General features: G+C 40.2%; 1 protein-coding gene across 1 annotated transcript in view; it reads right to left on the bottom strand.

The window, feature by feature from the left end:
* Positions 1–16,499, bottom strand: part of PIBF1 (progesterone immunomodulatory binding factor 1) — a 134,115-nt gene that overhangs the window by 26,076 nt on the left and 91,540 nt on the right. The window contains exon 15 of the mRNA XM_018568431.1: positions 9,528–9,658. Within this exon, the coding sequence (XP_018423933.1) occupies positions 9,528–9,658 (131 nt within the window). The remainder of the gene's footprint in view (positions 1–9,527; positions 9,659–16,499) is intronic.

Raw genomic sequence — 16,499 nt, forward strand, 5'->3', positions numbered from 1 at the left:
CCCCCCCCCCCCCCCCCACTTCCCTGTCACTGCCGCCAGTCCCTGCAGTGATCCTCTGTCCCGAACGTCCTGATTCCGGGTATATGAGATTGAAAGAAAAGGAGCCATAGGCTCCTTCTACCGTCAGGGTGGAGAGGAAGGGCGTGGCCTGCTGAAGGGCTGTGTGTGTCTATGGACGCACACAGCCACTCGCGGGCACGGCCGTGAACAAGCACGCACGGGTGCCTCCACAGCAGCTGGTTAGCTGATGGAGACACCCGTGCAGGGGAAGAGAGGATGCGGGGGACCCACTAGAGAATGAGGAATTGAGAAATAAAAAATAAAAAAATAACCCACAGATCTACAATACAACCTCCCAGTGATAAAAATAAATAAATAACCCAATTAATGCAATTTTCTTTTTTTGCACACAAAGGACAACAAGAAAATATATAGGAGTTACAGGAAATATAAGTATGGGGTAGAACTGCAGTGTACTAACGGTCCGTAACATTTGGTGCAGGAAACTGTGTACTGCCCGCCAATTAAAAAAAAAAAAAGCTCAACTAGTTCTGAGTGGCTGCTTTTATTACATATGCATACAATAATTGATCCTTCATGACGCATTTTATGCCTTTCCTGTATGTGTAGATAATTAGTCAGTGAATTTTATTTTGTTGAATGCAAAACTTTTCACAACTGTAGAAACTGTCTTTCCCCATTAAGAGTCCTTGTGCATGATTCACTAAACAAGCAACCTGAAAGCCTCTATAAAAATCTCCAGGGATCAGGTACAGTATGTTATGTTTAACCTTTTGTTGTTATATGAAACATCCTAGAGCAAACATTTCATTTGTGATGCAAGATCATGGCGTTGCACAGCAGGCTAAGACTGTACAAGACACATTTACTTTGCAAATTGATGCTACTATAGCAGTGTCATAACCAATGGACATTTTGAGATTTTGGGACCTGTTACCCGAAGTCTGACATTTATTCAGAGGGAGGCTAATCAACTGTATATAGGTAGTTGAAAATAGTGTGTCATATTGTTATTGTTTAGCTCACAATAGTGAGACATTCCTTCATTTTCAGTCCCAGGTGGCACTAGTTACGCTAGGCACAACGGAGGGAAATCTCTCCATGATACAGACTTTCCTCAATATGGGGGACAGTCATTAGCACACAAAAAAGGGATATTCTGAACAGTGATCCTCAAAGCAGTGAAAGCCAAAACAGAGGTTTTAACCCTTCCACACTCTATCCAAAACTACAACAACAAAAAACACATTTTGGATACATTTTTAAGTTTGATGAATAGCTCTGTAAGCAATATGCAAGCATTTGTTTTGACAGATTTTCTATGACTGCAAAATGTTGGGTCAGACTCTGCTTAAGGCTAAGAATTACCACATTTTTTGCACTGCTCAGCTGAACTCTTAGACAGATGTAAAACACAATTTGATGCTACTTTGCATTAATTACCATTGCAATTAACATAAGTAGCTGAATCTGCTTTGAGGTCAGGTTCTGCCATCCCCTGCACAGCAGCATTCAGACTGGACAACAGAGGGGCAGCGGCAGATCTTGCTTCATGTACATGCACTGACAAGAAAAGAGAGAACTGAACAGATAACTCAGTGTGTAACATCATTGTGGAAACTACTGTCTGCCTGCTGAGTAGTGACACCACTGTATTCTTTAACTCTAACAGAGAAAGTGGTGTCATCTTCCTGGCTGTTCTGTCTGGTAGTGATAAAACACAAGCGTCTCGTGCCTTTGAAATGTTAAACAGAAAAGCAAAGAAAGCATGAAAAAAAGATACACTATTGCCTACAACAGTGGTTCTCAACCTGTGTAACCTCAGGACCCACATTTGTCCTTGGTCATTAAGTTGCGACCCAAGTCGCACTGCAATGGATCTCGTACAGCATTGTGAGTGTGGGCTGCTTGTTGTAACAACCAGACCCCACAGGTCTTATTTTAGGTGGAGGATCACAGCTGCAGAAGTATGAGGAGGGGGTGCAATACTACACCACAGTGAATTTACAGTCTTATGGTAATGAGTTAGGCAACAATTACTTAGCATGAAAAATAGATGAGGTTTTATTGTAGGGAGTAGTCCTTTTAGATTAGTGGGGTGAAGGATGACAACAATCAATGGGAGCAATCAAGTTATCCCTATGCACAGTTCTATCAATATGCAAGCATTTGGAAATCACAGTCTGTGGTATGCTTACTGCTATTTTAGTTGATGGGAATGATAAGGAGAATGTTGGTGCCCTCCGGTGGATCTTTAGAGTAAATGCAGTCCGGATTGTAATAGTCCTTGCTGAAGCTGGGGATGAAGGAGGTAGTGGAGACCGAATTGCAGGGCTGGAGAGAAGTCGAAGCAGGATGTGCTGGTGGTTTTGGAGGGGCTCTGTCCGGCCCAATAAGAGGAAGAGGTTCGGTGCTGGGATACAGGAACTTGCCTGGCGTCTTCACACTTGCTCGAACGTCAGGCAAGTGTAACGTTCAGCCTTAACTAGGGAGTGGGGGAGGAGTCCTGGAACGAGGAACAGGTGAGTGATCGAGTGCACCTGTTACACTTGTGCAGCTCATATGTGTGCCTGTAGACGTGCCGGGAGCCAGAATGTGATGCCACTCCCGTCCAGGCACCTCTCCAGGACATGCGAAGGAGCTATAAGCAATGCATGTATGGATGGAGCTCCTTCGCGGCCAAATGTCAAGCCCACCCCATCTCGAGTTAACACTCGGCGCTGGGCAGCATATTGTGAATGGCTGCTCGGTGTAAGAATGGACAGTGCTGCGCTAGGGGGAGGCTGAGGAGCCTCTCACCTAGAAAAGTGGAAGGCATGCGACGACCCACTAAACACGGGGTCGCGACCCACTTTTGGGTCACGACCTACCAGTTGAGAACCAAGGGCCAACAACTACACTATACTGCCAAAAGTATTGGGACACCTGCCTTTACATGCACATGAACTTTAATGGTATCATTGCCAGACAGAGAAGCGTGATTCGTCACTCCAGAGAACACATCTCCACTTCTCTAGAGTCCAGTGGTGGCGTGCGCTACACCACTGCATCTGACGCTTTGCATTGCACTTGGTGATGTAAGGCTTGGATGTAGCTGCTCGGCCATGGAAACCCATGCCATGAAGCTCTCTACACACTGTTGTTGTGCCAATCTGAAGGCCCTACGAACTTTGGAGGTCTGTATCTATTGACTCTGCAGACAGTTGGCGACTTCTGCACAATGTGCAGAAGAGTAGGCCATACTACCAGTTGCAGATGCAGAAGTTTCATTGAGACCTACTGAAAACTGTTTGTTGGCAGTGATTGCATCTAAAGGTTCTGCAACAAAATATTAGGTTAAAGGTCCCGTCATCAAAAAAGCTTTGATCAGTTTCAAGCTATTTCAGAGAAAATTCAGGTTCTTCTTTCGTATAAGGGTACCAACAAATTTGGCTATTTCTCTCATTTTACTTAATAAACTTACAAGAATCCGATGCCATAGCTACTGGTGCAACAAACATTACTAACCATGGAGATGCCAGTAGCAGCATGAAAGTCTCAATGAGCCTCTCTTAGCACTTTGATAGACTCTGTGGTTAGGCAAACGTGGGAGATGAAGAAGAGAAAAATAAGAACAGTGCCAAGATGAAATAAGCTTATGGTGTGGGCATATTTGTGGGCAGAGGGTGCCTCAGTCCCTTTATTGGGACCCATGAAGCTATTTTTCTACACCGCAGGTTTTTCTTTTTGAGCCCATGAGAACACAAGACTAAAAGACAAATCAAGCCTGTATTTTACGGATAGTCAACCCAATGAATACAAAAACAAAGGAAACATCCGTTAAAAGTCTTACAGTGGTAGGACTAACACATTCATTGTGTTTCCAAACAATACAAGCGTATGTACATTGAACTTTTCATTGTTACATTAAATAAAGTGTTAGAAAAATAGAGGCTAGGTCTTACAAGGGTAAGAAACAGTGTTTTCTCAAGACCTCTATAGCTGTACCGTCATATGTTATGATAACACAGTGTGCAGGCATTTTATCTTTACAACTGTACGTGTCAGGGAAGCATGCCATCTATATTGTTTCTTTATTAGAGCTATGATAACATGTCACAGTAATCCTTAACACACTGACAAAAGTGCTCGACTAAAAGGGAAGTATTGTGCTCCTCCTTAACGCTGGAAAGAAAATCCCAATTAAAAAAAATATTTAGAGAGAAAATAGGCCGTCTATCACAAGGTATCTGTAACTAGGCAGATATACAGTAAATAAATCATGTCTGCACAAAGTGTCCCACAAGTAAGGTGATAAATATTTTCTTTTCTTTTCACAGAAGATCCCGCAGAGAGATTGTCTACACTACAATGAATAATCAATTTATCACACTGTACTCACGATTGCTATTGTAAATGAATGTTAACAAACTCTGGTATCTAAATGGGATTAAATGTTCAGCTCATGACTACAAACAAGTCTGCTAACATTTCAAAGTTCAAACAGTACAGTGAAACTATACCCTTTTAAATCAATAGTAATAATCATGTGCACAGTCACTAGGACTAAAAACAAACTGCTCTGGCCATTGGAGAGTCAAGGCAAAACACCCCGAAAAAAGCACATCCCTGCAATACATGAACATAAGGACTCTGCAAGTAAAGAAAAATGCCTTCTGATCTGCCAAAAATGGAACTCTGCCGTCGGCTCAAACACAAAGCATTTTTGTGGGCTAAGTGTTGTCAGCCCTGCCCATTTGCCCTTTGCTAAACTACTCAGCCACTTACGCTCTCAGATCTTTACAACATAAAGGCTAATCATTCTGTAGTCCAAGATGAGAACTATGAGTGCTGTTTGAGAAAACACAGGACAGTTCTGAATTTCTCACATCAACATCAGTTGGTTTTTTTTATTGATCAAACAGATATAACAAAATGTTTCCAATGGTTTCCAATATTTAACAAATCATACAACTTTTAAGGCCCCATTTACACATGTGTATTGCTGCAAAGCACTGTAACACACCACAGTGCATGCTGTGCAGTGCACTACAAAAAATGCAGTCTGCATGAAATGTTTGTGTATTGAGGTGTTTTGCAGCACATTCATTTTAAAAAGGGCCGTGGAGGCAATGCACCTCCACTACAGATATACAGGCTTTAGGTACAGGCTATGAGGCTTTAGGTACAGAAGTGTACTGCTATTTTCCAGGAGGGATTCAGAAGGGAGATTTTTCTGGGTACTGCTCAAGCACAATTGACATTTGTACATGTTTCCCATAACATAGCACATCTTCAATTTTTTAGTTCAGGTTCACTTTAAATATGCAGCTTATAGAAGTATATTATTGTTTATTTATAAGAGAAAGATTTTTTTAACACCAAAATGCAACCATTTTACAATGTAGGAGTAAACTTTACATACCCTTTAGGCTTCCCTAAGTACCTTTCAGCCTCCCTATCCATTATTGGAATATTTGGTTCTTTCTTGCCAAGATTAAGTTTCTGGGAAAAGCGCCAAACATTCAGTGTCTGTTGCTGAGAACAATCTTTGATCATAAATGTGATACATATATTTGTGTTCACAAAAAAAATGTATTTAGGAGACTCTAGAAGATAACGCTTCATTAGTGACTATTCATTTAGACACTCCTACGTAAGACAGATGTATCTAAAATCCTATAGTACCTAACCAATGCAATGGTTTGTTAAGACAGCAGCATATACTATCTGACGAAATCTGCTTGCCTTGAAAACAATACTGTAGTTTCAGCTTCAGAAATGCAAACATTAGTTAAGTTAGGCACTAAAGGAATGACAAAGTACTGCTAAATATCACTAATAAAGCAAATGTTAGGTCATATTTTACACACACAAAAAGTATACCATAAGCCACATACTGCTATTAATCATGGCACCCTTATTAGTATACATGTAATGTTCTACAACAGTAACAATAATCACATACATGAAGTAGCAGTAACATATTGTTACATATACTTAGGTCGGTGCATACTTATTTAGCATTTAGTCCAGTTCTTGGGACATATAGGTACACAGCAACATAAAAGTTTATGCTGAGAGGTGAGGGGATGGGTGAAGGTGAAGTCACAGAGCTGGGCGGATCCCGGCACAATTGTCGGGATCCGCTTCAGCTGCGGCATCTCAGTATACTGCGAGCTACAGCTCGCGGTATACTGAGCCTAGGGTGACGGGAGGACGCTAGTTTGTGTTCTCACGTTACCCTAAGGGGAACTATGGGGAAAAGCCTTAACCCCATAGTTCTCCTTTAATTGTAGAAGAGACCCTATATTTCTCTTTTGCAATAAAAGCTCTTCTTCTGTCTGCGAGCAATGTTCCTGATAAACGTAGGCATGTGCATGACCAGCTCAGTGTACAATTTTGGCATGCCCTGAGTGCCGAAATGACATAATTCCCATACGCATGTGCGGGGAGTTACGTCGTCCTGGGCTGGCCAATCAAGAAGAAGGCAGGATGAAAATGTCCGTAGTGATAAGGGAGCTAGTGGATGTTACATTGCTGGAAGGCAGGCAAGTACAGCAGACTTTACTTTTCACCAGGTGATCTCGCCAGTAAAAATGTAATAGAACTGTCCCCAAACTATTATAGTATCCCTTTATGCATTCTGTCAGCCAAAGCGAAGGCAAGACTTAAACACTTAGGGCTCTGCTACATGAGTCCACCTTTGTGAAAGTTAGCCCCCACTTCTATGCCTTGGTTTGAAAATGCACTGCCAATCATCGCATAGATCTGCACTCTTCACTAATGCATGCATTAATGTACACGTGCATTTTGGTGCTTTTAGGCATGTTGCATTATTGCATGTGTACTGTATTGTGCATTGGGGTGCCATTTAAAATGAATATCAGCACACTAAAATGCACATATACCCATGTGTTAATGTGCCACACACATGTGTGAATCCAGCCTTTAAGGGCTTAAAATATTATGCTGCAAAAGGAAGTTCATTCATGAAAATGTTTTTGTTGCTATGCACTTTTGGCTTCAATTTAGATTGCAGTCTTATGAAGCTTATTGGGCAGCAAAACCGAGAAAGCTTTATTTCGTTTATACAATTTGATGAATGGTGAAGAACAATGACATGTCTTCCAAACACGCCAAATGCAGCCAGGATGAATAACCAGAAAGTTAAATAAACAGAACACAATATTGGCAACCAAGTTCTTATTAACTGTGGATAAAACACACATTAATGAACTAAAAGATAATCCCATCACTCTGCTAGTAGCTGGATAAGCACCTGTAAGGGCAGACAGCTGGAACTGTATTGAAGTACAAGAATTGAGCACAGAGCCAAGGCCAATCTCAGCAGCCATTATGTGAGCTAAACAAATGTGAATAATGCTAATCATATCATTATGAATGTGAAATGCCACTAAAGTACATTAGTCTTCAATCAATAAAATGGCTCTCCTCATTTAGAAGATGGCTACACCAAGTAAAATGAGCAACAGGCTTGTGTCAATAAGGAGGATTTAAAAATATTTCATAAAGTGATGCTAAAGGAAACCTGTATGCTGTCATTGCTGACTGCCTTTTCAAAGTGCTGGTTACCTGGCTGTCCATGGCTTCAACTACTTCTAAATCATATGCAGCAGGGTGAGTTGGAGTTAAGTCAAATCTTCTGATCTACATACTTATTCAAGTCAGTATCTAAGAAAGTACTAAATGTTCTCCTTTTGTTTGAATCTTACCATGGCACTTCTAGTACATTAGGTTTTAAGAGTGTTAGGTGTCACTAGCATTGAAGCCTACAGAAACTGGAAGCAAACCTGTACTTTGCCCAGGCAAGTATTTCCAGGTATGACGAGTATGTGACACTCTCTCCTTCCTTCCATGATACAGTGTTGGGTGACTGAGTGGCTAATCGCTGTCATGAGGGGTTGTGAGGAGCGTCCTCGGACCTGTCTAAGGTTTTTACTTTGCTCTGGGGGGGAAAAAAGGATAGTAGGGGAGGGAAGTAGGGTGCTATAAGTGAGCCTGCTTGGCATTTGCAAAATGCAGGGCTACTTTAAGGGACAAGAGAAAACATTATAGAACAAAAAACATCAACACCACATAATTCATAATAAAAATATAGTTGTGCCTATCAAACTTAAACTCACATCAACCTAACCTCAGCTGATATTATAATGTGTAAGCAAAAGAGGGTGGGGGTTTTAAAAGGTTATTAAACCCTCAGCGGTTTTTGCATATATCTAGCTAGCAAGGTTTCAGTACCTTCACTTATTCCACACTTTAATGCCTGCATACCGTGCAATGCCCACGTATTAAGCCAGTGCTTTTTAGGCCTCATTCACACGAGAAACGGATGGCACGTACAGCTCCGTGCTGCGTGCACGGCCATATCGGGCAGCTCCCAGTAAGTACAGGTGCTGCGTGTGATTAGTACGCAGCCCCTGTCCTTCTCTATGAGACTAAGCGGCCGTACGCCGCCTTACGTTTACCCCAAGTGCAGGTCCGTATGGGTGCTGGTGTCCCGGCTCAGACGCAGACAGGATCCATCCTGTCAGCGTACGAGTACGGACACCCGCACGGACGTGCAGGGTGGGTGAGTGTAGGGCGGCGTATGGCTGCGTAGTCCCATAGAGAAGGACAGGGCTGCGTATCACACGCAGCAACTGTCCTTCCCGGGAGCTGCCCGATACGGCCGTGCACGCAGCACAGAGCTGTACGTGCCGGCCGTTTTTCGTGTGAATGAGGCCCTACAATTGCTTTTCCGCATATTTTATGTTCTCTGGGCCTGGCTGTCTTCTCTTTGTGGTAGCCTTCTTTTTGGAACAGAACATGGCATGTCATAATTTTGAGCATGGACCAGCACCTTAATCTCACAGACCAGAAGAAAACGACACCACTGCCATATTTTTTACAGACAACGGGCAGATGGGGAATGTAATGCCTTATTGGACAGGCATAAGCTACTGCAGTGTGAAGGTATGTGGAATGGGCAGAAATAGGATAGGTCAGTGAGGGTGGAATTACAGCATTAGGAAGTTTAGGAAGGAGGCCTGCTGGGGTAGATGCATGAGGAGTGATAAACAGCCTTTTTAGGTTACTCAAGAAAAATATACATTATATAAAATATACAGTACTGCCACAATGGTATAACATATGTGCTACTATTGTTAACAAATACTGCAAAAACAATACCAAAGAAAAAAAATCCCAAGATTTCCTCATTATGCCATTTTGGAAGTGGAAATCTTCACTAGTTGTACGTAATATAAAACTAAATTGTGTATTTCTGTACGCTAGATTACTTACCATTCACTGATCAGTTTGTCAAAGCAATATTACCACAGCACCCCATTCGATGTACATTATGGGCTACTTTTTTTCTTTGCTATTATCTCTACACACTTAAAATCAGAAGAAACCACTTTCATCTTGACTTAACCCATTGCTTTTGTTATTTCACATCCTCTTTATTTCCCCTATAAATTTTACAGTCTATGACATTAATAGCTGAAAACAAACGTGCTTACCTGACATCTTTTTCCAGCTTTGACACTTGGTCCTTCAACATGTCTATTTGTATATCCCTCTGGCGCACAGACTCAATGAGGTATTGATATGGCTGATGAACTTGACCTAGTAAGGAGTTGGTTCTATCCAGCTATGAAAATACAAGGAACACAACAAACCTTTAAATAGTTAAAAGATTGAAAGGACATTTTTGAAAGATCTGTATGTGGACTTTACCTGCTTATTATGAAGTGTCGTGTGTACTACCGTATTAGAAAAACCAAGATAGAACCTATTTGTGAAGGAAAAACTAATTTGGATTTTGGTTGAGCTATCCATATTTAAAAACAAAACAAAAAAACCCCCAAAACAGATGAAACCCACAATACAGATGATTCTGATGAAATCATTCGTGCATGGACTATGCATGTCAGATGACAAAAAGCACATGCTGGTCCCATGCAGTGTTCCATTACAGAAATCCTTTCCTCAAGATCAACATTTTGTTTGACTCTAAGCTGCCAAAAAGCTTCCTACATTCTCTACTTATCCCAAAGGAGGAGTCAGAGGGCAGAACTAGACTACTGTGCCCATCCTTAAACTGAAAATGACTGTAATGGATTATGGGGTGATGATGAGAGGAAGTAGTCCAGGACCTCAATCTATGAAGGGTGCCATCAGAGTTAAGGTAAAAAGCTAGTATGTGCTATCAAGCGGATGTTCACCTAATAAACTCATCTTTTAAAAAAAAAATGTCACTTCTTCCTGATTGCATGGTGCTTTAGCATTAGAGAGAGAGGCTGCCATTGACATTTTATTGCAAACAGTTAAGCTTGTTTGCCAACTTTACTAACATTAGTTGTCAGTAATTATGCTTCCACAATACACTTTTCACAAGGGTGGGATAAGTAACCATTCTTAAAGACATACTGACATTTGGAATAATACAAAGGCTAGGCATAATATATTAGTCATTATGCATTTTACAGTAATAGTTAAAGGAGAACTATGGGGTTAAGGCTTTTCCCTATAGTTCTCCTTAGGGTAACGGGAGGACACAAACTAGCGTCCTCCCGTCATCCTAGGCTCAGTATACCGCGAGCTGTAGCTCGCGGTATACTGAGACGCCGCAGCTGAAGCGGATCCCGTCAATTATGTCTGAATTCGCCCAGCTGCGTGACTGACAGCTGGCTCTGCCTATCTTGAGGCAGAGCCAGCTGTCCCCGCCCCTCCCCTGTCACGGCAGAGAGCCGTGACAGGATCGAGAGGTGAGCGAACGCCGGTGTGTGTTCGCTCACCCCTCGATCTACTAAGCCGACCTGTGACAGTCTTATTGTCACATGTCGGCTAGAACTTTGAGGTAAGTGAAAAGCACTCACCTCATAGTTCTCCTTTAAGACATTAGTGCACATGATGGTTGTCCTATTAGACAAACATGTCTTTCTGACCATTTGAATAAATAAAGCAAATATTCCAAGTTGCACCATTCTTTCACCATCACCTTCAGTTACAGTTCAAATTAAGGTCAAAACGTTTTTAAAGGACCAATTGAACATTATATTAAGATGCTGAGCACATTACACACAGCATGGCTGAAGAGCTTTTCTCCTTATCTACAAGCATGAGCAGATACAACAAGAGACATTCATTTTACTCCATTCAGAAGTGTGATTTATGAATGTGTAGAAAAGATAATTCTTTCTAAAAAAAAAGTTCACATTATAGAACTGAAATGAAGGCACAATCTGTTTAAAACACTAGGCTCTTTAAAACAATTCCGGAAAACTGACATGTTAAAGTGACACTAAACCTAGGAATTGAATCTTAAAAATGCATTCAAGAGCCTCTGGCAGTTGGAGTGGCTTGTTATTGCACAGGGAAAGTTTACAACTTGTAAGAAAATACTACTGCAAGCTGATTTAGTCCTTCATGCAAGGTACTGTGCACAAGCTGCTGTGATCATCTAGTGATATTTCTGGAGATTCCTGGTAGTTTAATTATAGCTACCTTTGGTTTACCATGCCATCTTACCTGTATTGTTACTAATAAAAATAAAGAAGATAATAAAAGTTGCCATGAGAGAAATCAATCTCACGAACAAATATTAAAGCCCATTGAAGTCTGAATAAGATTGTTTTTCTTTTTTTAATGCTACACTGGAAAAATAAGAGCCAGAATCTAGCAGCTATCGGCTATGCCCACACAATATTGTCCACTATATTGTCCAATTTTTTCTTTTACATTAAGCCGATTTGACTACAAGGTAGTAATGATGCACATGTAAAAAAAAAAAAAAAAAGCTGTGCTTTGTAATGTGCTCTTTGATTACAGAGGGCAGGGATAGTGATGATTCATGGCTGAACCAATGGCTGCTGTTCGGGTGGTATGCTAGTAGTAGTAGTATCCTGTGCCCTGCTCATTTTTCAAAGCCTTTATTTTTTTGCAATTAGTCCACTTCATTTACAAATACAAAAAATTACACAAATGAATGCAGCTTTGCATTCATTGATACACCATTCATTTAAATGTGTATAATAAATGTAAGCAGTGAAAGGACCTGAATTTGACTTGGTATCAGTCCCTTGCAGAGACTGAAAGAATAGAATCGGCACATAAATCCAATAAATTGTTCTGTGGCTTATGTGCTAGCGAGGAGCATGCTGAAAGGAGAAGGGAGCAGAGTGAGAGAGAGATAAACATATCAGTCTGCTGCTTTTCGTTTCACTGTCCAGTCACAGGCTGGGCGAGGAACAAAACCTGTAAGTGTTATTTAACTGCAGAAGAGGAAAATCAGGTCTCCTGCCTACCTAAATGTTGGCAAGTAAACATCTTTCATACATATGTGTTTTAATCTGTGTATTTAGCTGTTTGGAGTAAAGCTTTAAAAAAGTAGATTAGATCTGAACTCCACGTGACAAAATTCCTTCAATACTTGTAGCATGGGCAAATATTGATTCTTTGTGCAAAATGGAATGAATTCTGCATGGTCAGCAAGGGCACCCAGCATTTTAAACCAAGCATTATGCTGCAGAGGAAAATGGTAGTTAAAGAAACACTGTCACATCTTGTTACTTAAAACCTTTTCAGCAGTGTGGAATCATAAAGGCTAATAGATTTTCCACTTTTTAAAAGTGCCCTTATTACACATGACAAGTTTTGCCTTCCAAAGCACTCTCTATTTTGCAAGGACATATGACAGCTGGACTACTGTTCTTGACTACAGGACAGTTCAGGATAGCTATGTGATCAGGGCAGTGATGAGCAGTAATGTGGAGTATAGAAGTGTGCTAAGCTGTTTGTTATAGGTAATAAGGGCACCTCAACTTTACCTTTAGGCTTAGCATGCTGCTCATATGCTGTGAGCTTCACTGAGAAAAAAAGAGATGGAGCCACCACTGCTTTGGAACTGTTTTTGTGTGTGGCTCCCAAAAAAGCCTGCCACTGGCATCTGAGAGAACTAAAACTGACAGCAGGAGCATGCATGCTGAAAAGCCAGGCTCTGATGATATATAGATGTTAAAACTGCTGAGGAAAACCCAAGTATCCTTATCAGCCCCTCTGGAGGTGGATGGGGGCAGCAGGGAGAAGCATACATCCGGCATATCATTGTTAGTTAATTATGTTAATCTAACAGATCAGTTGTAAAATCAAACCACATTTTTACATCGTATGCCCTCATGGACAAGACCCTCCTTACCATCATGTCTTGAGTTGTATTGTGATTGTAATGTCTTCCTTATATTGTAAAGCGCTGCACAAACTGTTGACACTATATAAATACTGTATAATAAAAACAATAATAATAATAATAATAATAATGTGGCCAACCTGATACTTGCTGGCTTTGGCAATTCACAGGAAGCAGATGTGGCAGATTTGACAATTTTAGCCAATCTGCAGTCGCATTACCATATGAGATGGTGTCCTGGTTTACTGACTACTGGCTAATTAGCCAACATACTAAAATGTGATTACCTGTTATTAAATTCTCTTAAATAGGTAACCCTTTGTGTAAATTATATATGCATATTTCTATGGAATACGCACTATGTGAAGTTACCTGGAACATATATTGTGTTTTAAAGGGTTAAGAAGCATAAATTAATTTCTTGAAAACTGGCCAGTCTTCCGAACTGTTTTAACATTCCAAATATGGAAGTTCTTTAATTAAGTGTTTCCTAGATACAGCAAACAAATATCAATATGCTATAGCACTAGAGAGTTTGAAAACACTTGCCATGCCAACAGAACAAACAGTCAATGTGGAACTAATAGCACCATTTGCCATCTATTGAAAAATAGTTATTTAAAGAGGATGCACAGACAGTTTTTCTTTTTGTACATGGTATTCTAAAATAAACAGATGGCAAAACAGTTACTATCGAAAATAAATGAACTGCTGTATAAAAGCTGGCCTGGAAGAGCCCCATGAAAAAAACAGAAGCTGGTATCAGATGAGGCCTCAACATTCACCTGGTAGAACATAGGGAACTCCATGAACAGAAGACCAGATGGCAACCTTGGAAATCTGAGAAACAGTTGCCCAGTTCGGAAAAGCCAATAAAGCACTTAGAGATCAAGCAGACACCTTGACAGAGAAGGAGCACCGTATCTGCACACTATTTCTGTAAAAAGACAATAAGCTTGGATGATGGTCTGTCTGAGCCACCTTAAAAATGGTGCCAGTGAAAGCTTATGGAATTACAAAAATGGAATCAGTTTTTCTGAAGCAGTGGCTAGAGAGACAGACTCTCACAGGCCAAAACATATCAAGGCAATGGAGTGAAATTTACTTTGGGTGGACTGGACAGAGGGATGGAAGAACGGTACCCTGGCTGAGGTAACAGGCAGAAACTACTTTAGGCAAGAAGAAAATCCAAGGCCTCAACACCATCTTGTCTCTATGCAAAACCAGAGAAGGCTATTTGCAGAATAAGGCCGCCAGATCAGTCACTCGCTTTGCAGAGTTGATGTGACCTTGTGACCAAGCGTGGAGAGTAAAGTCTCTGATGGGTTCAAATAGCAGTTTCTGAAGTGCAGAGAGAACCAGATTTAGATACCACGGAGTCACAGTAGAATGAACAGAGGGCAGCCACACAAGAGACTCAATGTACAAAGGTCTTACTCAACAGTGTGAGGCCAAGATCACAGTAACTCTCACTGTAATCTGGATAGAGCAGTTATATCACAGTAATTACGCTTATGCCAATACCGCTCTACGAAAGTGGACCCCTTCATTTGGTCTCCACTACATTGGCACATTCTCTGCTTTTTGTGTTTCTCTCAGATCAGCGCATGTATCACTACAACGCACCTCCCTCCCTCCTGATGAAGCATTTGCGAAATGCATGGAGTCTACTGAAACCAGCTCTGCAATTTCTTCACAACTGAATCAATTAGGACCACATGTGTGGCATGGGACATTTACTAATTTATGTCAATTAATTGAAAACAAATGGTTTCAAGAAGGCTTTGTTAGAAAAACATTTTATATTACATACGTAAAATGAATGTGCTTAAATTAAGTTTAATGGTTTTTTAATTCTGTCCGTTTTTCCTGCTTTTTTTTTCTCTTGTAAATGTGTTACATATTTTTATGATACATTTTTTAAATAAAGGTGTTTTTATATATTTCAATATGGTCATGTTTATGCCTAAAAAGTCCATTATCTTGTCTTTTTTCTGCATACCCAATTATAATTCTGTCTGGTGGCAGTTTTGGGCACCTCAAAGGCCCCATTTTTTCTAATTGCTCTTTTTCTGTTGACAAAAGAGGGGTGTTGGTGTAATTTATTGAAGGGTAAACATTCAATACGAGTAGCACTATATATTTTAATACCATCAGTTCATCCCCCACAGTGACACCTGAGATGACAGAGTTTGAATATCCCCTACATAATTGGCCTTAATTGTCCTAAAGTGTAAGTGACAACAAATTTGTAAGCTTCAGTAGAGTCTGGTATTGCCTACATAGGTTTTTAAGTATGTTAAGAGACTATTCCCTTTTGTCTATAGAAAACAGAATTATATTTTAAAACATCCTACCAATAGGCTGAGCAGAAGAGTGTGGCTAAAAAGGAAAGCAAGTCAAAACCCTGACTGGCTACAGGTTCTTATATCCACTGACCAGCAGTTAAGGAAAACAACGGATGCTAATTATTTATTTATAACTAGTGAAGGTCTCAGAGTTTGAATTAGGTTGATAGACGTTAACCAAACTGGTTAATACACCTGATAAAAAATTATACTGCAATACACATTTAAATGAAAACATAAGCACACATTCATTGAGGAAGTTTGATGAGCAAATAAAAAGATGACTGCCTGGGGCAATTACAAATGATGTAAATGTTGCCAGCTTTCAATATATTATAACTCATAATAAATTCAAACACCAATATAAAATGTAAAACCACAGCAATGTTTGGGTGCAGGAAAGAGTAAACTGTTAAAATGAATGACATTCAACTTAAAGTAAACACACATATAAATAATATACTGTATTTGAACTGACCATGAGATTAGACTGCAGCCAACTAATTCATTAAGTGATAATAATCAATTATGAGAATAGTTGTCAACTATTCTTATTATCGATTAGGTGGTTGGATCCCCTAGCTCTCTTCTGCACGCTGGGAGGAGGGCACAGCAAGCAGTGGATGGGTACAGTAGCCAGCCTGCTATTGCAATTTGAAATGGCCAATAGCAGGCTAACGAATTGATTATGAAAAAAAATATTAGTTGATATTAATGAATAATTTATTCTATGCTAATATCATTTTAAAGAAGTTTTTTTAGAATTTTCTGTTGAGAGAATGGATTTTATTTTTTTTACACATACAATCTACTTCTGTTTATTAGTATAAACCTGCTTTAGGTAATTACCGTGTTTCCCCGAAAATAAGACAGTGTCTTATTTTTTTTTTTTTCACGAAAAAAGACACTAGGTCTTATTTTCGGGGGATGTCTTACCTGGCTGCTGCTGCTGGGGG

This window comes from Nanorana parkeri, unplaced genomic scaffold, assembly GCF_000935625.1.
Source record: "Nanorana parkeri isolate BGI_ZX_2015 unplaced genomic scaffold, ASM93562v1 scaffold1186, whole genome shotgun sequence".
Classification (NCBI taxonomy): domain Eukaryota; kingdom Metazoa; phylum Chordata; class Amphibia; order Anura; family Dicroglossidae; genus Nanorana; species Nanorana parkeri.